Below are 22,500 nucleotides of genomic sequence, written 5' to 3'. Positions count from 1 at the left end.
CTGAGAGTGAAACATGTTTTCCAGGAAATAGTCCAAACCTGGATGCATACGATCTTTTTTTTTTTTAAAAAAAAAAAAAAAAAAAAGCTTGCATTTACCTTTCTGTCCCTCAGTTTCCTTGTCATGCCCAGCTTTCGTGCAGGAGAGCCCTGAAGAACATGGACAACCATACAGATGTGACTGAACTGAATTCAGTTAACAACATGTACCATGCCACAGAAACTCTGATCGCAATTACACGTAATCATATGACATAATGACATCTATTTGTTCTGTTATACATGTTAAAGTGTTTACTAATCTAGCATAATATAAAGGAATATCTCTAGCATAATGCATGCGTACCTGTCTCTGTCTACTTCGAGTTGATCCTGAACCAGACGACTGACCCTGAACAGCCAGAAAGGGAAAAAAGTTGGAAGCAGGTACTGCAAAGCATTATCCAGTTATTCTCGGACTGGAGAATTACAATTGAATTGGAATTAACTGCTGGAGACTCTACATACAGAAAAATGGGTTCCTCCAGGGTTCTTCGTATGATCAATAGTAAGCTTTAGCTCGATAGAGGTTCTCGTTGCATTATGTCTTATTTCAGCATTATCAGTAAGTATAAATATAGAGCTGTAATATGATATTAGTATAATCTAACACAAGATACACTCTGTGAATGAGGCAATATGATAAATTTGATGATATATTTTTTTGTATAGCATTTTTAGAAATAGACAATGCCACAAAGCAGATTTACAGAAATTTGCATCCCGAATAAATGAGCCAGAGGCAACAGCGGCAAAGGAACAACTCACTGAGAGGACATTGGGAAGAAACGGACCTAAACAGGAACCCATCCTCTCCACTTTGACACAGGATAGTGAGATTATAAATCATTACGGTATACAGGCGTATGATACAGTCTTTATGATTGCAGAAGCAGCTCTTGTGTACAAATTTACAATATCCAGGCGAGATTATACTCTGAAGCAATGGGGGAATTTGGGAATAAATCAAAAATGAGTTTTTGGGACGTTCAAATCTTTAGTGTTTCCGTGTGGATTATGGTCATCATGTCATCAAGTCATCATCAAGTCTATCAAGTCATCATGATAGCCTTGTGCCTCACTATGACAAATAACAGATTTGACCTCAAAATCTACTTTTCTTCTGTTTCATTTTTTAAAAAATTGATTTAAAAAAAAAAAAAATTCAACAAAAATTGTTTTGTCAGTGCTTTCTTAGGAACACTTCAGCAAACTTCCATACTGCGATACATTTGGATTAATTAACTACTAATGGACCCCGTCTTGTGCCCCATGCTCCCTGGGATAGGCTCCAGATTCCCCCGCGTCCCAGTAAGGATAACCTGTACAGAAAATGGATGGAACTACTAATGGCGAAGAAGAATATCTTCTTGACTAATCTCTAGCCGTTTCTATAATTAAATAATCTGTACATTGGAATGCAGTCGTATTGTTCTGTAAATTATTGCCAACCGATTCGTAATTTTCAATGTGTAGGAATTTTTTTCTCCTCCAAAATATAAAATTTCTGCCTCACCCCCAATTTAACCTATTTTGCCAAAATGAAATGAAGCGAAACAGGGGGGTTTATCTTTAATTCTGCACCACAGGTACAATGGTTTCACCCAAACTATTATTTTTGGAGATCTCGAATATTTTGCTGTCCAGAGACGCTCTTAACTTTAAAATAAATTCCATGGACCACATCACTACAGATTTATGTTAAGAATTGAAATGAGGTTAAACCGATCACGGCCATGGTCAAGTTTCCCAAAAGAATCGCAAAACAAAGACCTTTAAAATGTAGAGCCAGCATCACATTGAGCTCTCTCTCTCTCTCTCTCTCTCTCTCTCTCTCCTAATTAAGCTTATATTAACTTTGTGACACTTTTTGCGAAAAACTCATCCCAGGATGCTTTATTTAAATGTGAACCAAATATTGTCTATTTATTAGCACCATAGAGCTTTTTATTCCTGAAATGTTCCACTGACAAATCACATTAGGTTCAAATTGACATTATTTATACTAAGCTTTGGATTAAATCCATTCGACTGGGTAAATAACTGTAAAGCTCAACAAGGAATATAATAATGTCCATCTCTTTAACTAAATCGAAAAATCACACACTGCGCTTCGTGGGTAATACTTTGAGAACACATGCAATCCTCTATAACTAGTTAGCTACATTAGCCTTCTAGCTCCAGTGCCAAACTAAAGAAGTGAACTTCAGACACTCGCTGATCTTTAACATTCAAAGTAAGCAGGAACATTTTATTGCTCTTTAAAATTCGTCTTCGGCTGCTTTTGAAACATAACCCGAGTCACCGGTTACACCTATTTACAGTATCACCTAAGATCAGTGTATTGTGCTGTAAATGAGTGTTATGTCATCTGTTATGACAGACATATATTTGTTTTGTTTTTTTCACAACCAACTTGCAGAACATGACCATGCAAATACACAAGCAGAGCTCTGATGGTTGGCTGCACTTCCTCGTTCACTATAAGGAAGCTTGGTAACAATGTTTAGGATTTTCATTGTGCTTGGTCTCAGCGTTAAGACACTTAAACTGTAGAAAATGCCTCGGATTGATGACAAATAAATGGATGCATATGTAAATGGAAAATAAAATGTGTTAGTTAGTATTGGCCTGTCATTTAGTCATGTATGTGTAGCCTTCTGCTCAAAAAACCCCACAACATATTCTTATGAACCACATGAAAACTACATTGTCTAAAATGTATCATGTACATGATGTACCGTAATTATATATATTTTAATCTGACCGTATTTAGAGCTCAGGAAATGTCCATTTTTTTTTTTTATTCTTCTGCTTGTGTGAAGAATAAAACATGTTAGGCACTTGCCTCTTGTGGTGGAACGAGAAGTCGGTCAGTGGTGGACCCATCCTGAGCTGGAATCATGTTTGCAAAGAGTTTCTAGTCGTCTTCCTGTAGAACTCTAAATCCTCCTGACGTCCTCTCTACTCCTCGGCCAAGCATAGAGAGCTTCAACCAATCGGCTTGAATGTAACCTGTGTCAGTGCGACATTCTCAAGATCTGTCAAGCTGCCATACATCTTTGGTGCGAAAGTCTTGCGGAAGTCGACGTTTCCTGTTTAAGGTCGGCCTTGTGACTTCGAACGCCTTCTTTATGTGACTCTCAGAGCTTGTCATCTCTCTGCCTCGTCTGTCTCACCTCTCTTTCTCCAGCTAACTTCCTCCGTCACCACACACAGACCTCTGCTCGTTTGAACTGAAACGAATCTCCCCTCACGCCGTGTGTTATGGACCGCCGCTGGGTTATCTCTAGAGATAAGAGAATTTTGCAAATGAACAGACTGCATCACATGTATATGAATCTCTCTGCATGGCCTTGCAAAAATAGCACACAGACTTCACATGCAAATAAAGTCACATGTGTTTTTTTTTTTTACATACTTCATGGTATGGTCAAGTGTTATCACTCACATGATGCTTTCACAAATGCAACTTCAGGGCATAAAATGTTGAAAGACTCCAAATTATCACATGATCGTATACAGTGCATGCGGAAAGTATTCACAGCGCTTCACTTTTCCCACATGTTGTTATGTTACAGTCTTATACCAAAATGGATTAAATTCATTATTTTCCTCAACATTCTACAAACAATACCCCATAATGACAACGTGAAAGAAGTTTGTTTGAAATCTTTGCAAATTTATTAAAAATAAAAAACAAAAAAAGCACATGTACATAAGTATTCACAGCCTTTGCCATGACACTCAAAATTTAGCTCAGGTGCATCCCGTTTCCACTGATCATCCTTGAGATGTTTCTACAACTCGATCGGAGTTCACCTGTGGTAAATTCAGTTGATTGGACATGATTTGGAAAGGCACACACCTGTCTATATAAGGTCCCACAGTTAACAACGCATGTCAGAGCACAGACCAAGCCATGAAGTCCAAGGAACTGTCTGTAGACCTCCGAGACAGGATTGTATCGAGGCACAGATCTGGGGAAGGGTACAGAAACATTTCTGCAGCATTGAAGGTCCCAATGAGCACAGTGGCCTCCATCATCCGTAAAAGGAAGAAGTCTGGAACCACCAGGACTCTTCCTAGAGCTGGCCTACCGGCCAAACTGAGCGATCGGGGGGAGAAGGACCTTAGTCAGGGAGGTGACCAAAAACCCGATGGTCACTCTGACAGAGCTCCAGTGAGTCTCTGTAGAGAGAGGAGAACCTTCCAGAAGAACAACCATCTCTGCAGAACTCCATCAATCAGGTCTGAATGGTAGAGTGGTCAGACGGAAGCCACTCCTCAGTAAAAGGCACGACAGCCCGGCTGGAGGACTCTCAGACCATGAGAAACAAAATTCTCTGGTCTGATGAAACAAAGATTGAACTCTTTGGCCTGAATGGCAAGCGTCATGTCTGGAGGAAACCAGGCACCGGTCATCACCTGGCCAATACCATCCCTACAGTGAAGCATGGTGGTGGAAGCATCATGCTGTGGGGATGTTTTTCAGCGGCACGAACTGGGAGACTAGTCAAGATCGAGGGAAAGATGAATGCAGCAATGTACAGAGACATCCTTGATGAAAACCTACTCCAGAGCTCTCTGGACTTCAGACTGGAGTGAAGATTTATCTTCCAACAGGACAACGACCCTAAACACACAGCCAAGATAACAAAGGAGTGGCTACAGGACCACTCTGTGAATCTCCTTGAGTGGCCCAGCCAGAGCCCAGACTTGAACCCGATTGAACATCTCTGGAGAGATCTGAAAATGGCTGTGCACTGACGCTGATGATCCAACCTGATGGAGCTTGAGCGGTCCTGCAAAGAAGAATGGGAGAAACTGCCCAAAAATATGTGTGCCAAGTTTGTAGCATCATACTCAAAAAGACCTGAGGCTGTAATTGGTGCCAAAGGTGCTTCAACAAAGTATTGAGCAAAGGCTGTGAATACTTATGCACATGTGATTTTATTGTTTTTTTTATTTTTAATAAATTTGCAAAGATTGCAAACAAACTTCTTTCACATTGTCATTATGGGGTATTGTTTGTAGAATTTTGAGGAAAATAATGAATTTAATCCATGTTGGAATAAGGCTGTAACATAAAATGTGGAAAAAGTGAAGCTCTGTGAATACTTTCCGGATGCACTGTATTATTTGCAATGTCACATGTCTTTGCATGCAAAAACACATGTAGAATGTGTGATATTTTTCTGTAAGGTACAGCTCAGCCTTAAGGAAGTATAAGAGAGTGAAGAGGAAGCACAGAAAACTCCAAAATTCAGAAATCATGTGCAGAGTACAGATGATGTAGGTCTATGTGTGTAGAGAATAATGAAAGCCAGTGACAAAAAAATAGGCATGTCTTGTATGAATTCTTCTCTTGGTATCGGATGACTAGTCATCATAATCCTACAGTGTGTAGATGTATTTCCCCTTGACAGTACAAACTTAACCCTGCACAGGGTTCAAACTCTGCCCTTGTAAACCACACACTACTACACAGGGGACAACATGAGCATATTTGCACCAGATGAATTCACAGAGCTACCTGAAATGCCTAATTATTTTGTTATATTTGAAGAAATAAACGTGTTTTTAAATAAATCTTAATAGCTAAATAATAAATAATTTGGCATGGCTGCTCACTGAAGTCACGCCTTTCTAACCTTGGTCCTGGAGAACCAACTGTCCTGCGCAATTGAGTGTTTTTACAGCTCTCAACTCTGTTGTGTCAACTATTCAGCTAATTAACAGCTTTTTCTGAGTAGGTGTGTGTTTGTGTGTGTGTGTGTGTCTGTCAGGTGGACCACTTAGCATCCTGTGCACTGGGATATTTACCAACACCTTGCTGAAAACAAAAACAAACAAAAAACAAAATTGAAACATCACAGAAATTCTAATGGCTTCCACTACAAATACCATTACAAACCATCATATAAAAACATTACCATTATAGGTCCTTAATGGTATCCACTAGACATAAGACGCCAAAAGTAGAAGGCAACAAATTACCAATAGAGACACACAAGGACCATTATAGTTTCGATTAAAACCAATACAATTCCCATTATAGCCATTAAAACCACTACAAATTCTGCGAGGGTGTCTGTTTTGTTTAGGTTTTATTTTTTAAAATTATTTTTTCTCAGCAGGGAAGCTTCTTCATGCGGCTTTGAGCTGCAGCGACATCATGCGTCCACTCGAGGGAAATGCACGTTATTTTTAAAGCAGAGACGAAGCTCTGTAGCTTAAAAAAACAAAAACAAACAACTTTTAAAAACTTTTTAGTTAACCACCAAGCTAACTGGGATACATTTATTTACCTCACATTAAAGCTCCGTGTTGTAAAACCTCAATATTATTAGTTTACGTTATACTAAAATGAAAGTAGTGATCCCCAAAAAAATCCTGTGATAAGAAACTCACAGTGTTTTTCTTCACAACAGGAACTGAAATATGTGGCTTTAACGGTCAGCCTGTTAGAAAACATTCGGGTTTTAAGTAGTTATGTGAACGGATTCACACAGCGCCGCTGGTGTAGTGGTATCATGCAAGATTCCCATTCTTGCGACCCGGGTTCGATTCCCGGGCGGCGCACATGAGTTTTTCTCACAACCCATCACTATCAGTAGAAATGATGGAAGAAGTATTTTCTTACATACATTAACAGTTACATTTATGGTATATTTTGGCAGACGCCCTTATCCAGAGTGACTTACTGAAGTTCTTTACAGTCTCAATAAATAAATAAAATACATCCTGATATTAGTTCACTTGATCACGGACTAAGAATACTACCAGTGTAAAAACTCTGCTGGAGATGTAATATAGTAAAAAGAACACACTGACAACAATTTCTTTGTTTATTTAAAGTGCTAATTGAAGTACTTCAGGAAGAAGTATGTCTTTAGAAGTTGTTTGAAGACTGCTACGGACTCAGCTGTTTGGACATCTGGATCTTATCCACAAAGGGCCGGTGTGGATGCAGGTTTTCCTTCCAAATCAACCTTATTCCAGATGTTTATTCAGTGGATCTTGGCCTGTCAATAGACTCAGGAGTGGCATCTGGTTGGTTTTTCTGTGTATTTATTGTCCCTCGTCTCACACTACTGTGTAGTGCACCTTATGTTGTCTTGTGTACTGCTCTGTACTGCACCGTGGTCCTGGAGAAACAACATTTAGTTCTGATGTGTACTAGTTACAGTATATAGGCTAGAGGAATGACAATAAAACCCCACTTGACTTGATTACAGTCTTGACCACCATGCAGATCTGCTGCAAAAAATACAGAAACCCTCATAGAATTTGTAATGGTTTTAATTGGACTAGTATTGGTTTTAATGGATACTGTAATGGTCACTGCTGTGGGTGTCTCTCTACTGGTAATTTGTTGTTTTGTCGTGGAAATTAGACAACACTTGCAGACTCGTCCTCTGAAGGTAAAAAAAGGTTTATTACAGAAAGATGGTTAATACAGGATAGACTAAAGCAGGATAGAATAATGAGAGCACTCTGAAGTGCTTGTGCTGAACCACTACTATATATATGAAACGCAGAGCATGACATAATTCTGTGTACCGATAAGAAGCGGTTTGAATCAGTTCAAACAGGCTTTATTTCAGGGTCTTAGAAGATGTTTAGATGAACCTTGAACAGAAGAACATGTTTGTGTCTCTGTATAGCAGATAAACATTCTGTACTGATCTCAGTGAAATGACATGGCCTTCTTAAGTGTTATTTTCTGAGGAGAATGAAACAGAACGAGAACAAAACTATTACAAGGTAAAAATGAGTAATTTCCCTCACATTTCCCCCATTTTATCGTTACAAAATGATAACTAAAATTAACAGAAATTACTATGCTGTAAATACATCAGAACTTCAGAATCCTTTCATGGTTCAACTGAATTCAACATAATACAGACAAATGCGTATTTAAAGTAGACATGAAATGGAGGTCAATGGGTCGTCATCGTCAGTGTCTCTGGGAGGATCTGATACCTAGTCAGGTTTAGGATACAAGTCAGGTTGGTCATCATAGGGATCGTACTCAGACTTTGTCAACATCAGCGTTTGGTCATTAGTGATTTCAACAAGCGTGAGAGACTGCTCCAAATGAGAGAAACAATACAAGGCAAAATGAGCAAGGCAAGAAGAATTACTGCACCTATTGGTAGACAGACAGCTAATATCCATGAGCCCCATCCCCCGAGTACTGAGTTCAGTCAATCAAACCCCATCTCACTAGTCTGTGGAGGGTTGCATATCGCAGACTGTATGCGTTCAATTATAGAATAACCATTATGTATCTGCGTGACGAGGGGACGTGTGACTTTGTCCGGATAACACTGTTGGCATTGATTCTTATGACCAAAGGTGATACAGAATGGTTTACAGAGGCGGCCAATATCTTGGCATACAGTCTTAACTACTAATTATCGTCCAATCTGCAGCAATAGTCTACTAAAGAACTTCGCAGGCTTATGTCGGATCTATAGAAATCACGTCGCCTTAGGCACTTAGTCCCGTCACCACGATCAACTAAATACCAAATTTGTGTAGAAGTGTGTGCGTCATGCACTCTTTCTGCTGCAACGATGTGATTAGCGTGATTGATCAATAAGTCTTACACGCAATAGACTTCAATATCGCACTTTGGCTTATCTTTCCAGATTAAGGGTCTACCCCCAGACCCCCAGTGTTGTCGGGAACGGTCCCAGAGATTTGTGAGTTTATTTCTATGACAGGGCTTACTAACAGACACCACCTATACCAGGAGAAGGGTGCAGGATTAGGAATAGTTTTGTATGTACGAGTGGATGTGCAGGTCGACATCTAATGATTTGTGTCTAGTCTGCAACAGTAGTCTGTGGTCAGGGAGCATTTCTTAGATCATTGCCTCCCTTTCCACACAGACAGCAATACACAATGACTTTTTAATTCCAATTCTAATTCTAATTTCTTCATGATTCCTACCAGTCAGTGGTAAGGCTGCAACTTCTTTCACCTCTATTGTTTTGTTTTGTTTATATGGCTTTCTGGAAGGGTCTTTGATTAAATGTTATTTTGGCTTCTTATCTTAATTTTAATTCAATTTGTATTGCATTATTAAGTCAATATATTGTCCAGTGACTACACTGAATATTTATTGCTGGAAAAGAAAAAGTGAATCGTGCTTCATGTTGTTCCTATAAGTGCGTGAGTAGTGTGTGGGCCTTGTTGCATGGCAACGAATAACTACCATAACATTCCTGTGTGTGGAGGCAGCTGGCAAACTCGATCTGTATACTTACTTTTAGACTTTTAATGAAGGCTAAATGCTTATGTTTGCCTTTTAGTGTGTGTGTGTGTGTGGAGATGCAGGACGAGGGGAGAAGATTGGAGAGCAGCTGTTTGAGCTGTAAATCAGAGAAGAGTAGAGAGTTAGATGATACATGCGTCGATACCAGAAAACTGTACAATTCAACACAATGGCTCATAGGAGCAGGAGAAACTGCAAAGCGGAGGTTCCTCACGGGGATTTTAGTGCGGTGTCAGAGTCTAGAGATCCTGGAAAATGTCCAGAATGTGCTACAGGTGACTATGGGGAAAGATTTCACCTACACCAGGAGTCGCGTGAAAGCCGGAGACATGGCTACTGTCTCCAACTCGAGCTCAGTTCCGGACGATAAACTACTCGGAAAGGAAATGTTAAACACATGGGAGTGGTTTAAAAACAGCCCGAACTTGACGAAAACAAATTATTTATTCGGGCTCTTGGCTTTTTGCGACGCTGAGCTGTTGCACATGTTGGGGAATCTGGCGCGCGTGCTGATAGCGCGAGAGGAACGCCATTTCAACGCCCTGCGATGTAACACAGGTAAAAAAAAAAGACTTAATTTCATAATAATAATTGATTTACTAACAATTATACATCCATCGGATATCATAATAACAAACTTAATGATACTAGGAATCCCTAATTACGGGTCGTTGCTAGTGATGGATCGATTTGCGAAGGAGTAGGCTGTCTGAACGAATCTTTTGTGCGAGTCGAATCACGAATCGAATCATCCCTGCTGTGAAAAAACGAAACAAAACAAGAGAAACCGTCAAAGAAATGATAATGGATTCCACTACAAATACTATTATAAACCATCAGCTAACCGTTAAAACAGTTAACATTAATGGTCCTTAATGATATCCACTAGAGATAACATGCCACCAGTAGAAGGAAAGATATTACCAGTAGAGACCCACAGGGAACATCACAGTTTCCATGAAAACCAATACAACTCCTGCTATAACCATTTAAACCACTGCATTTTTTTCTCCCTTCAGCAGAGATAGTTTTGATGTAAAAAACAACAACAACAACAACAACAACAACAACAACAAAGTTTCAAGTTTATTTGTCATGTGCAGTGAAAATTTTACATTGACAGGCTTGCTGTGAGGCTGAGGTACTCTACAGCTGTGCAGTACAAGCGCGCGCGCGCACACACGCAGCAAAAAAAAGAAACGTCTCTTTTTCAGGAGACTGTATTTTAAAGATAGTTTTATCCAAATAAGCTTCACAGATCTTTATTGGAAAGGGTTTAAATGATGTTTTCATGCTTGTTCAATGAACCATAAACAATTACTGCACATGCAGCTGTGGAAAAGTCCTTAAGACACGAACAGTTTACAGGCGCTAGGTGATTAACGTCACAGTTACAGTAAGTTAGGACACTAAAGAGACCTTTCTACTGACTCTGAAAAACACCAGAAGAACGATACCTAGGGTTCCTGCTCACCTGCGTGAACATGCCATAGTCCTGCTGCAGGGAGGCATGAGGACTGCAGATGTGTCCAGAGCAATAAACTGCAATGTCTGTAATGTAAGACGTCTAAGACGGTGCTACAGGGAGACGGGGGGACAGCTGATCGTCCTTGCAGTGGAAAATTATTACATGTAACCGTGTGTCCCCCAGACGTGATCGAGAACTTGTAAACGCCTCGGTGGAAGAGTGGAGGAACATCTCACAACAAGAACTGACCAATCTGGTGCAGTCCATGAGGATGAGATGCACTGTAGTACTTAAAGCAGCTGGAGGACGCCAGATACTCACTGTTACTTTTAATATTGACCCCCCCCCTTTGTTCAGGGACTCATTACTCCATTTCTGTTCGTCACATGTCTGTGAAACTTGTTCAGTTTATGTCTCAGATGTTGAATGTTTTTATGTTAATACACATATTTACACATGTTAAGAAATTTGCTGGAAATAAAAGCAGCTGAACGTGAGAGGACGTTTCTTTTTTTTTTTTAACCCAGCATTGATTATAATCCAAAAGAGTCGGACAGAAAGGAAAACAATTATTCGATTACTTACAGTTTGGACATTACATCAACAGCCTACATGATCTAAAGATAATCCCTAAAGCAAATGGACTTTTTAACACTAATTTGATATGCTTAGCAAACTTATAGTCATCACTGCATCTCACGGCCACACCATAGTCGATTCAAGACACGAGCTGCTTAAACGATATGCACAACATTTAAAATGTGAGTAGAATAATAATAAAAAAGTTTACTGATTTATTTATTTATTTATTTATTTATTTGCAGTTTCGTCGAGCACTGACCCGGACAGCAGCTTTGTGTCTGAATCAAATTACTCCTTCAACACAATTGCTCCTTCATATTGCTCCGTCCAAGCCAGCTCAATCTACGAGCCTGCCAGTTTCCCTCATGAAACCCAAGATAACATTGAACTAGAAATTCAGGACAGCTCAGAACCCAGTAAGTCTGATTTGTTTTTTTTATTTTTCTTGGGAATAAACACTGGGCATGTGATTGTGCCCTGCGATGGATTGGCACCCTGTCCAGGGTGTACCCCGCCTTGTGCCCGATGCTCCCTGGGATAGGCTCCAGGTTTCCCCGTGACCCTGAAAAGGATAAGCGGTATAGAAGATGGATGGATGCATGGATGGATAAACACTGGGCTTTACCCAGACGTTATAGAAATGAGATCAATATATCCAAATGTTCGATCCATATATGAATATTTTCAGAGGCAACCACACATACTGCAAATATGTCAGCATTCACAACATAAGTTTTTCCATAGCCAAGGATTCCAGCTGGAATGAGGTGGAGGAAGTAATGCTCAGGGGTCAGAGGTTGAAGAGCAGTGATGCAGACTGGTATGGCGTAGAGGATCCTGCACTCATGTTGGTCCAAAGGTTTTCTAAATCCATGTCAGGAGTCAGCCAACACCGAGACTTTATTCGGGCACTTCCAGTCGGTCTCGCCAAGAGGATTTTAGGTGAGAGAAGAAGCATGTAGTAGCAGAGTTCACTAGAACGTCACATTTCCTTTTGCTTAAGTTCTGCTCAAATCTAACAAATGTATTATTAAAGTATTGAGACCTTTTTATTCAAGATGGAGTGTAAACAATAGTGAACTGAAAGCGTAATTTCATATTGCAAGCAAAAAGGTGTTCACATTTTTCACTTATTCCACAGCGTTGTTGAATTCTTCATTCTGATTGGTCAGAAGGTGTTGATTAACAGCAGCTCTGACAGTAGTGCAGCAGAAATTCCAATGACAGATTTATATTAATGCACACATGCTGAATGGCGTTGTTTCTCTAGTAGCAGCTAACACAGGGACTTGTATAATGGAACCTCCGCGTAATCTAATATTGACGATAAACAGATTTTTAAAAATGTCGTTATGTAACAAAGAAAAACGTACAATCATTGATATGGTGATGTAATGCATACTGTAAGGTGATGTGTCTAACATTTATGGAAGGAGTCTCCAGTATCAGTGCTTTGTAACAGTCGGTAAATATTTCCTCCATTGAAAAATCTTCAGGTTTGAGTAGTTGAAACTGTACTTTGCGGTCTCTCAGCAACCTGACGGCATTAAATGTAACTATAAATATATATAAGTAGAAAATAAATCAACCTTAGGGTGGTAACAGTAATTCTGTTTCATGTCTGTCTGCTAAACACCATCCAATTGTTGATTGTTTTTCTATAACAGAACTCCTCTTAAGTGTTTTACTCCTTGATTTGACTAGCAGTTGTGCTATTTTAGTACTGCCGTACCTTTTAAGATACATCCTTTAGCCTTTGTAACATGTAAACCTACCATGAAGTTCACTCTGCATGTATACAGCTGCTAACTGTAGCCAAAGCTCTTGCAAACTACATTGTATTAGCCCCATTCACTCTGTCAATTAATTAAGAGATCATTACAGGACCATCACTTACTAGATATTAATTGATACTTGGAATGACCCTGATATCTTAGCTATGCTGTTTTTTTTTCTTTCAACATTGTGTAGTGCATACGAGTTTATTGTAATATGAACACACTGACCTCCGCATCACTCCATTCTCTCAAATGCTATTTGATCCATACACCATGTTCCTCTGATACTTACTGAGCTCCGATGTTGAGGGATTAGCCGGTTTCTCAGATCTTGACCTTTGCGCTTACCACCAAATTCTTTCAGCTCCGTGTACTATCCTTGTCATGGCTTTATTAACCATTCACAGGTTAATTAATTGGCTGTAAAGGCTCGTCATGCACTAGACAGAAAGGCATATGTGGGATGGAGACAGTGGGCTCAAACCCCCACCTCTTAGCAACAAGATCCTCGGTTTGTTCTGCAGCTGCTCCCCAATGTGTGAAAAACTGTAGCGTTGCCAAGAGAGGCACTTTTGAGAAGAGTAGTAGGGTGAGTCTTCAAAAGATCAAAAGACACTTTTTTCTAGCACTAACATGAAACAGATCAGTCATCATTAAACAGTGCAGTGATAAAATATCAGCTTCAGTCCCAATTTTGGTCATAATTTTGGGCCGTTTGTGGATGTGGAATGGTATTATGTAGTCGCACGTCATCTTAACCATGATAATTGGATCAACATCCTGAGAATGGATCCCCCGCAGAAAACTGACCTCCTTATTTTTGACATTTGACGAGTGTGTGATGTAGTAAAGAGTCCCACTGTCACAGATGTAAAAGTGTGTGCTGTGTCTCTCAGGCCTGTTGGATAAGGCTACACTACAGAGCTGTAAACACGTCTCCCAGCACTGGCAATACCTCACCGAGGAGATCGTAGCAGAGCACATCGTGAAAAAGATGGTGGAGGACCAGGCAGTGATTTTGAAGGTGATAAATTTGACGTTCAGACAGAAAAGTGAACAGATTCCATAGCTGTATATTTTGTTTAAATATGTTTAGTGTGATTTTATAGTCTTTTTGGATGTATAACCATTATATTTATATTACATCTGTCTGTCTGTCTGTCTCTCTCCCTCCCACATACATACTAATATGACATGTTCTCTCATAGGGAATCCCTTCTGCAGTCAACCCTGTCTATGCCAGGATCCGTGAGGTCCTAGTGCCCATCCGAATATGCATCCAGCCTAACACGAGTTTCCTAAAAACTAAGAAGGTCATTAATATTTTGGAGAATTAGTACTCACCTAAGTAGGTCTGTCAGATAATACCTTATTATAGGTGTTGTCACAATGTGTGTGTGTTCCAACAGGATACCAGGGGCTTTGAGTCAGTCTATACGGAGATTAAAACTAAGGTCGTGGAGATGGAGGAGAGGAACGTATACTGTGGTGTCTACAACATTGTAGTTGTGCTAGACAGGTACAATATAGAACAGAGCATTTAATATTATACTGTAAAGTGAAAATAAGGCTTAAACCATTATAAATTTCTTAGTACATTAATAGCAAAGGTATAAAAACAATGCACACAATTACTAGTAATAAATGATACTACTACTACTAAATAATAATAATACTACTACGATATTATATTATTATTATTATTATTATTATTATTATTATTATTATTGTAGGTAATGATATATGTAGCTTTCTATAATGTCTACAAAAACATAACTACACACAGGAAAACATATCCTTAAACTGAAAAAGTATAAAGTTAAGTAAATTGGGATTACATTAAAACATTCTAAAGTATAGTACATGCGTATAATGTATTCTAGCTGGGTTTATTTTTTACACATGTATTAAGAAATTTAAAATTCTGCATTTAGCCTTCAACTTTGATATGTATTGCTGTGCTGCAGCATTATATAATATAGTATTATTTAACAATAAGCTAATTGAATATTAGTTGAATTGAATATATGTACAGCGGAACTTAGAAGTTTGTAAACCCTTTAGAATTTTCTATATGTCTGCATGAATATGACCTAAAACAACATCAGATTTTCACACAAGTCCTAAAAGTAGACACAATAACAAGTAATACATTTCACAGATATGTAATATTGGATCATTTCCCTTATTTTAATAAAGAAGTGGCCAAGTATAATATTTTTGTCTCATTTCTTTAATTGGATTCTCTTTATCTACTTTGAGGACTTGTGTGAAAATCTGATGATATTTTAGGTCATATTTCTTCAGAAATATAGAAAATTCTAAAAAGGTTCACCAACTTTTGAAGCACCACTGTATATCCTGAAATCACTTTCCATTACAAGAGCCATACGTCGTTTAAATCGTTTCAGTTATACTTCCAGCCCATAATAATTCCAACACAAGTCTAATTACAATGACGGCTATAATAAAAAGTAGTCAAAGATTTGTACATTTAGAGTACTCCAGGCATGTCCAAAGTGTCTGTAGTGTATGAATGGGTGTCGATATGTATGTGATTGTGCCCTGCGATGGATTGGCACCCCGTCCAGGGTGTACCCCGCCTTGTACCACCTGATGCTCCCTGGGATACGCTCCGGGTTTCCCACAACCCTGTAGGATAAGCAGTATAGAAAATGGATGGATGGTTGGATGGATGGACTACAACACGCTCTGCAAATGATAAAATGACAAGGTGGCATGTTGTAATAGGAGACCCATCGATGGTAGGTCCTAACGTGAAACAGTGTTAGTGTTCCCACCTGAGAGTTGATTGTTTTCCTATAACAGCACATCCCAAAGTGTTTTATTCCCCTTAAACCACATCAATTTGATAAGGATTACAATTTTTACTTATTAAAGAACACGAAAACAATTTAAATGTTACGGAATGTCCATGAAACAAGTTAGTTTTTATCATTAATGTTATCATTCATGTTATAGCAGCTATAAATGGAACCCCCCATCCCCCCATCATAAAAGAAACTGATCAAAATTAATCAACACCTTCTGACCAATCAGAATGGAGAATTCAACAATGCTGTGGTATAAAGCTCAGTAAAACTATTGAATTACCTGTGATTGAATTACTGTGTTTTCAATATGAGGCAAATGATCATTATTATTTTTTATCCATCACAGAGAAGACCCCAGCAGAGTGATCCATTATGGTGGAGGCAGGATGGTGGCACTGGGCTCTAAGGACCGATCCGTGCGTCTGCTGGACACGATGCTGTTGAAGGAGGTTCCCCCGCTGATGCAAGGCCATGCGGGCAGTGTGAGAGCAGTGCTGGTGTGTGAGGAGAGAGAGCTGGTGATCAGTGCCAGCTTCGATCTCAGCATCAGGTAAGATTAACTACACTGACACAGAGGTGCCAATTCACATTCCGTCATAAGTCTGACGTAGCATCTATAAACAGAAGAGAAAGGGACCAAGGATGCCATTAAACATGCCTAGTGTGTGTTAATATGAAACGTAGGTGATTTTACTGGCTGTGACGTTACCATTTCTTTTTAAACACGTCCAAGCGCAGCTACACACACCAACACCAAGCTCAGGCTCTCAGCCCATTTTTATAAATACTGCTCATATTGCTAAGTTGCTAATGGTGAAGACCTTATCTAACTAAAACGAACATTTTATTTGGAAGATGCTGGAACCTGAAGACGGGTGCATGCGTGATGCTGTTGTGTGGACACACGGGCACCATCACCTGCCTGGACCTGCACGGAAACCATCTGGTCTCCGGAGCCAGAGACTGCAAAGTCAAAGGTAAAAGTGTAAAATCGACATTTAACAAGCCAGGCCACTTACCGGTCAGTTCCCATAACATTTATTTTCACACATGGACACCTCTGTAACATGTCGGTTTCAGTGTGGAACCTGCAGACCGGTCAGTGCTGTGACAGGATGAAGTTTCGTCACCGCAATCCTGTAGTGTGCGTGAAGGCCGACTCGTCTCTGGTGCTCAGCGGCTGTGAGGGAGGATTGATCAAGATGTGGGACATGGAGACAGCAACACTTCTAAAGGTACGCTGACAGGATGAGACTAATGTGCAGTACCAGGTAGTACAGCTGTCAGGAAGAATTTCACTCTTCAACTACTTTTAAAAAAAGTAATTAAATGAAATTAAAAAAAAAAAAAAAAAAAAGTCATAACATTTAAGTATTAAACCATGTAAACTATTTTGTTGAACTTACTGGCCAGGAAATAAAAAGTCATGGCTATTCATGAGAAACTCAACTGATCTAAGACCTATGTATCCCCTAATATCATATTCACTGTATATTCAGATCTGCATTTGGATATTTCACATCCTATTAAGCACTGTCCTGAAGTGCAGACTGTCTACATTCAGCGTATCACAGATTCTACCAGCTGAATCTAAATGCACTGTATTTACATCTGTAAAATATGTGTGTTTGTGTTTATAGGTCACAGAGGGTCACCGGGGCTCTGTGAAGTGTCTGTTCTTTGACCAATTTCACATCTTGTCTGGAGGATCAGACGGTCTGGTTATGGCCTGGAGCACTGACCATGAATTCAACAAGTGTCTTATGACCTTCCAGCATCCACGGTGATTCCTGCCTGATTAAAGCCAGGGTTTTATCGGTTTTCAACAAGTATCACATGTATCAGATCAGAAATGGGAATTTCCAACGAAGCTGATTGATCCATCTTGTATACATATATGTATGGAATAAAACACTTGGGCGCATGCTGATATAGGAAAATAATCAGATGAGGAGATATGGCCCAACGGGTTACTGTTACAACTTGAAAGTTGATTATTTCTCTATAATAGCACATCGTCAATTGCTTTATACTAACACTACCTATATTTTACTAATTAAATAACGACACATCATGCTGCCACTGGAGACTCCTTCGAAAAAATCTCCTTAGAGAAAACTTCAACATATCAATAATCACACAAATAGTTTTTAATGTATTTACGTATATATATACACGTAATGTGTATAATGCGTTCATGTCCGCTATACAAGTTCCCTTGTAAGAGCTGCCCTGCAGGCGGAACTACTGTCAGAACCCGTGTTAAAGAAAATTGATCAACACCTTCTGACCAATCAGAATCGAGAATTTAACAGCACTTGGGAATGATTGCTTATAGCATGTGTTGTATTGCTGTAGGGAAGTGCTGACGTTGTCTTCCCTCTACCTGCGAGTCATCACTGGCTGTGTGGATGGAAGGATCCGGGTCTTTAACTTTCTCAGTGGGGATTGTCTCAGAGTCATCAAAATTGGCACTGATGAAAGCGCTATTCATTCTTTATACACACATCATAATATGTGAGTTTGCCCAGAAATCGCACACACAAATACAGAGCATACACTTACTGTGTACACATAAAACCATCTTCAGGACATTTTGTCATATTCTCTGCCATATATGTGATGGGACATGTCTCTCTCTCTCTCTCTCTATACGTCTCTCTCATATGTCTCCATCTCTCCATGTCTCTATCTCTGTCTCCCTCTCTCTCTCCCTCTTGATGTCTCCCTCTCTCTCTCTCGATGTCTCCCTCTCCCTCTTGATGTCTCCCTTTCTCTCTCTCTCTCTCCCTCTCGATGTCTCTCGATGTCTCCATGTCTCCCTCTCTCTCCATGTCTCTCTCTCTCGATGTCTCCCTCTCGATGTCTCCCTCTCTCTCCATGTCTCTCTCTCTCTTGATGTCTCTCTCTCTCTCCCTCTCGATGTCTCCCTCTCTCTCCATGTCTCTCTCTCTCTTGATGTCTCCCTCTCTCTCCCTCTCGATGTCTCCCTCTCTCTTGATGTCTCCCTCTCTCTCCCTCTCGATGTCTCCCTCTCTCTCCCTCTCGATGTCTCACTCTCTCTCCATGTCTCTCTCTCTCTCTCTCTCTCTCTCTCTCCCTCTCGATGTCTCCCTCTCTCTCCATGTCTCTCTCTCGATGTCTCCCTCTCTCTCTCTCTCTCCCCCTCTCCCTCTCTCTCTCTCCCTCTCGATGTCTCCCTCTCTCTCCATGTCTCTCTCCCTCTCGATGTCTCTCTCTCCCTCCCCCTCCCTCTCTCTCTCCCTCTCCCTCTCCCTCTCTCTCTCTCAGTATCGTGGTGAACAGCAGCAGCCATGTTTTGCTTCTGCAGTTTGCTGAGCAGCAATGGGATTACAGTGCACTGTCAGAGCAGAAGTCCACCACCGATAATACACTTCCTCATCCTAAGCACCCGGCTTTAGCAAGCACATCTAAACCAAAGAAGAATGAGAGAAGATCCAGAACACCATCTCTCTCCCAACGGATGAGGAGCCTCTCAGCTCCCAGAATGCAACACTCGCACGGTCTGTACTGTCCCTGTTCATCAATTATGGCAGGTTACTGGATTGTTCTGTGTGCTGATGTTATTTTTTTAGAACTAAATCTGTTACGTTTGATGAATATTCAAGAGAGACACCACCTCTTAAATGCACCACCGTATTTATTTGGTAAATATAGTGACATGTCTCAAAATATGCATTGTACATTTGATTTATAACTTTTACATGCATTTATAACAAAATCACTGCTGGCTTTTTGGTTCTGATTAGTCAGAAGGTGTTGATTAATTGTCTATATCGGCAGCTCGGACAGTAGTGCCAGCTGTAAGACTCTACTGGTCATTTAGTTATAAATCAACATTGACCTTTTGACCAATGAGATTCAAGAATTCTACAGCACTTTGCGATCAAGTTCATGATAATTGATTTTATGGTAACACTGGATATAATTAAATAGAGTATGGAAACCCATAAGTTGCACTATATCTCACAGAAAAGCGATATGCGACCCAGAAGTGTGTGATGACCCTGAGTGAGAGAGCTGTGCAAGAGCGTGTGAGGAAGAGAGGCCCCCATCAGCCCATCACAACAGCCCAGGTTCTCCTAAAGGTCCGCCCTAGCAGTCAGACTGAGAGCAAAGACCTGGCCACCTCCAACATGGAGCTGAACGCCACAGTACAAGACGCCTGGGGTCTTCCTCCAACCAGAGCTGCATCTCTTCCTCCAGCTCTGAAAGCGTCTAAACGGCCACATTCAGCCCCTAAACAGTCCTCGTTTAAAGCCATGTTTAAAATATATACACCTCTGAAAGCGCATATGCTGGACCTCAACCTCCAGCATTCCTTGCATTCCAGCATCCCATCTCCGGCGTTAATCCAGACTGTTCCTAAATCCAGAAGACCCCAGATGGCCTGCAGTGTGGGCAAAGTCCGCAACTCCATCACCACCATCACGACAGAGAAAGATATCCAGAGTTCTGGAAATACCTTCATGAGAAGTGAGTTGAAGCATATGGGCAGCCATGTTTATTTAAAGAGTCCAGGAAAATCCAGGCAATCCCAGAATCCACTGGATCCGTTCCGAGAGAGCGGAGGCTTTCAGCTCAGGACAGACACGCAGCTGGAGGAATACATGCAGGCGCAGATGCAGGGTAACACTTCCCCACTCCCAAAGGAAGAGAAGAAAAAGGCAGTGCAGGACATCCTGGAAACCGGAAGTTAAAGCTGCTCCCATTAAAGCTCCGAAACTGGACGAGGAAACATTCACCTAGTATAACCAACACCAATGTATTGATATAACACAATATATCGGTGATTCCCAATTCAATATTCTCTAAATACACTCTAAATCTGCTCACCTGCAAATCAGTCAAGCTGTTCCTTAACCTGCCATATCCTGTATACAACAATGATCTCATTCCACAGGAAGTTTGACCAGAAAATATACTGATTTAAGTCACTTCCACTAGCAAATTCACTGTGTGGCTTAACTTGGAGGGTAAATAACTGTAAATAGGAAAGATTTACATTAACTTTAAAAAATGTAAATAATCTGTGCCATAAATAGTTATAAATTATGTGTGCGTCTGTTTCTTTTTTAAAATAAAAATAATTCACAATAAACTACTAGGAACTACTACTATAAATGACCTCGGACCATATCTACATATCGATATAAATCCTGACATTTTTGATGATTCTGACATAAAAAATGTCAGAATTTACATATATGTTTGAATGTGAATGAATATGTAACTTGGAAACACATTAATGTATTCCCAAAAAGCCTCATAACACTAACATTAGATTGCTAAGCTAGTCAGCTACTAGTTAACTGCTAGTAAGCTAGCTTACATTCAAGACAACTAGACACCTGTGCAATTTTTGAATTTGGAATAAAAAAAATTAACTTTTTTTGTGTTATGTTAATCCGCCTATATAATCAGAATCAGCCAAGAGGAGTAGAGAGTATCTCAGACAACAGAGACAATAGCATCTTTATGGTATTGATAGTTAATTTAGGGAATTAATAAATGAAGTTCACCGGTCAGTCCCTGGCTTTACACCCACTGACCTGAGATCAGCTGATTAAGTCTTTTTTTTCTTTTTAAATAAAATAAAAGTTAATAACGACATTGATTATTTTGTTAACATTTAAACAAACAATTATATCAGCTAAAGTATACAACTATAATTGCTCAATAGAGGATTAATGTAAATCAATGCGGTAGGGTGCACTGCTGTTAAGAATGACCATATAAATGTATTTTTATAATGTTTAGAACCTGTAAAAGTATCCTTTTTGTTGCTAAATCACATAATTGCATCCTAAGTATTCATGTATTAAAGCAGAAATGATGCACTAGAGGGCAGCACAGAAGTACAGATATCAGATGTAAAAACTGTTTTTAAATGGTTCTTCCCATCCATCCATCTTCTATACCCCTTATCCTTATTCAGGGTCACAGGGAACCTGGAGCCTATCCCAGGGAGCATCGGGCACAAGGCAGGGTACACCCTGGACAGGGTTAAATGGTTCTTGTAAAAACGTATTCATGGTTTAACTGACTGCTTGTGACTGGTGTTTGTAGAAACCCTGAGAAGCAATAGTACTACGTTCAACCCCTTTGTTTAGTCCGGACTCTCTTTGTACATCTTTCACTTGTTTCTAGTTCATTCAATCTTTAGTAAGCGCTTTATCCTGGTCAGGGTTGCGGAGAGGATGCCGGTCTATCACAAGGCATCGTGTGCGCACTCATTCACACGTAGCAATTTAGAGACGCCAATCCACCTATATATGTGGTGGGAGGAAACTGGAGAACCCCGATGAAACCCATGTGAATACAGGGAACTCATGCGAAATTCCACGCAGTTCCACCTGAGCTTGGGATCAAACCCTGAAGCTGTGAGGCCATCTCTTGTTTCTATTCAGTAGATGGCAACGCCTGTACGTGTTCTGTGCTTCTCTAAACTGTTCTCATTACTCACCTTCAGGAATCACTTTATCCTGGT

The 22,500-nt window shown here is 40.0% G+C and overlaps 2 protein-coding genes and 1 non-coding gene across 4 annotated transcripts in view; 2 read left to right on the top strand and 1 right to left on the bottom strand.

Moving 5' to 3' along the window:
* The window catches only part of unc13d (unc-13 homolog D (C. elegans)), a 30,737-nt gene extending 27,433 nt beyond the window's left edge, over positions 1 to 3,304 (bottom strand). The window contains exons 1-3 of the mRNA XM_017483863.3: positions 2,887 to 3,304; positions 346 to 390; positions 99 to 149 (exon numbers count right to left, since the gene is read on the bottom strand). Coding sequence (XP_017339352.1) covers positions 99 to 149; positions 346 to 390; positions 2,887 to 2,943 — 153 coding nt within the window. The 5' untranslated portion in view covers positions 2,944 to 3,304. The remainder of the gene's footprint in view (positions 1 to 98; positions 150 to 345; positions 391 to 2,886) is intronic.
* A 3,248-nt stretch (positions 3,305 to 6,552) lies between these two features.
* On the top strand, positions 6,553 to 6,623 carry trnag-ccc (transfer RNA glycine (anticodon CCC)). The gene has a single exon. It is a non-coding gene; the product is annotated as a tRNA-Gly (tRNA).
* Positions 6,624 to 9,237: 2,614 nt separating this feature from the next.
* Positions 9,238 to 21,065, top strand: fbxw10 (F-box and WD repeat domain containing 10). Of its 2 annotated transcripts, XM_017482730.3 has the most exons (13): positions 9,239 to 9,885; positions 11,620 to 11,793; positions 12,122 to 12,319; positions 14,052 to 14,179; positions 14,364 to 14,468; positions 14,565 to 14,674; positions 16,336 to 16,539; positions 16,845 to 16,966; positions 17,070 to 17,224; positions 17,630 to 17,772; positions 18,348 to 18,506; positions 19,281 to 19,513; positions 19,983 to 21,065. In XM_017482730.3, the coding sequence occupies exons 1-13, from the start codon at positions 9,333 to 9,335 to the stop codon at positions 20,708 to 20,710; spliced, it is 3,012 nt and encodes a 1,003-aa protein (XP_017338219.1). In that variant the 5' UTR covers positions 9,239 to 9,332; the 3' UTR covers positions 20,711 to 21,065. The 2 variants fall into 2 exon arrangements, with proteins under 2 accessions (XP_053541267.1, XP_017338219.1); XM_053685292.1 differs by lacking the exon at positions 12,122 to 12,319 and having other exon boundaries at positions 9,238 to 9,885.
* The last annotated feature ends 1,435 nt before the right edge of the window (positions 21,066 to 22,500 follow it).

This window comes from Ictalurus punctatus, chromosome 13 (genome assembly GCF_001660625.3).
Source record: "Ictalurus punctatus breed USDA103 chromosome 13, Coco_2.0, whole genome shotgun sequence".
Lineage (NCBI taxonomy): Eukaryota > Metazoa > Chordata > Actinopteri > Siluriformes > Ictaluridae > Ictalurus > Ictalurus punctatus.
Note: the sequence above shows the minus strand (reverse complement) of the source record. Positions and strands in the feature narration are given on the sequence as shown.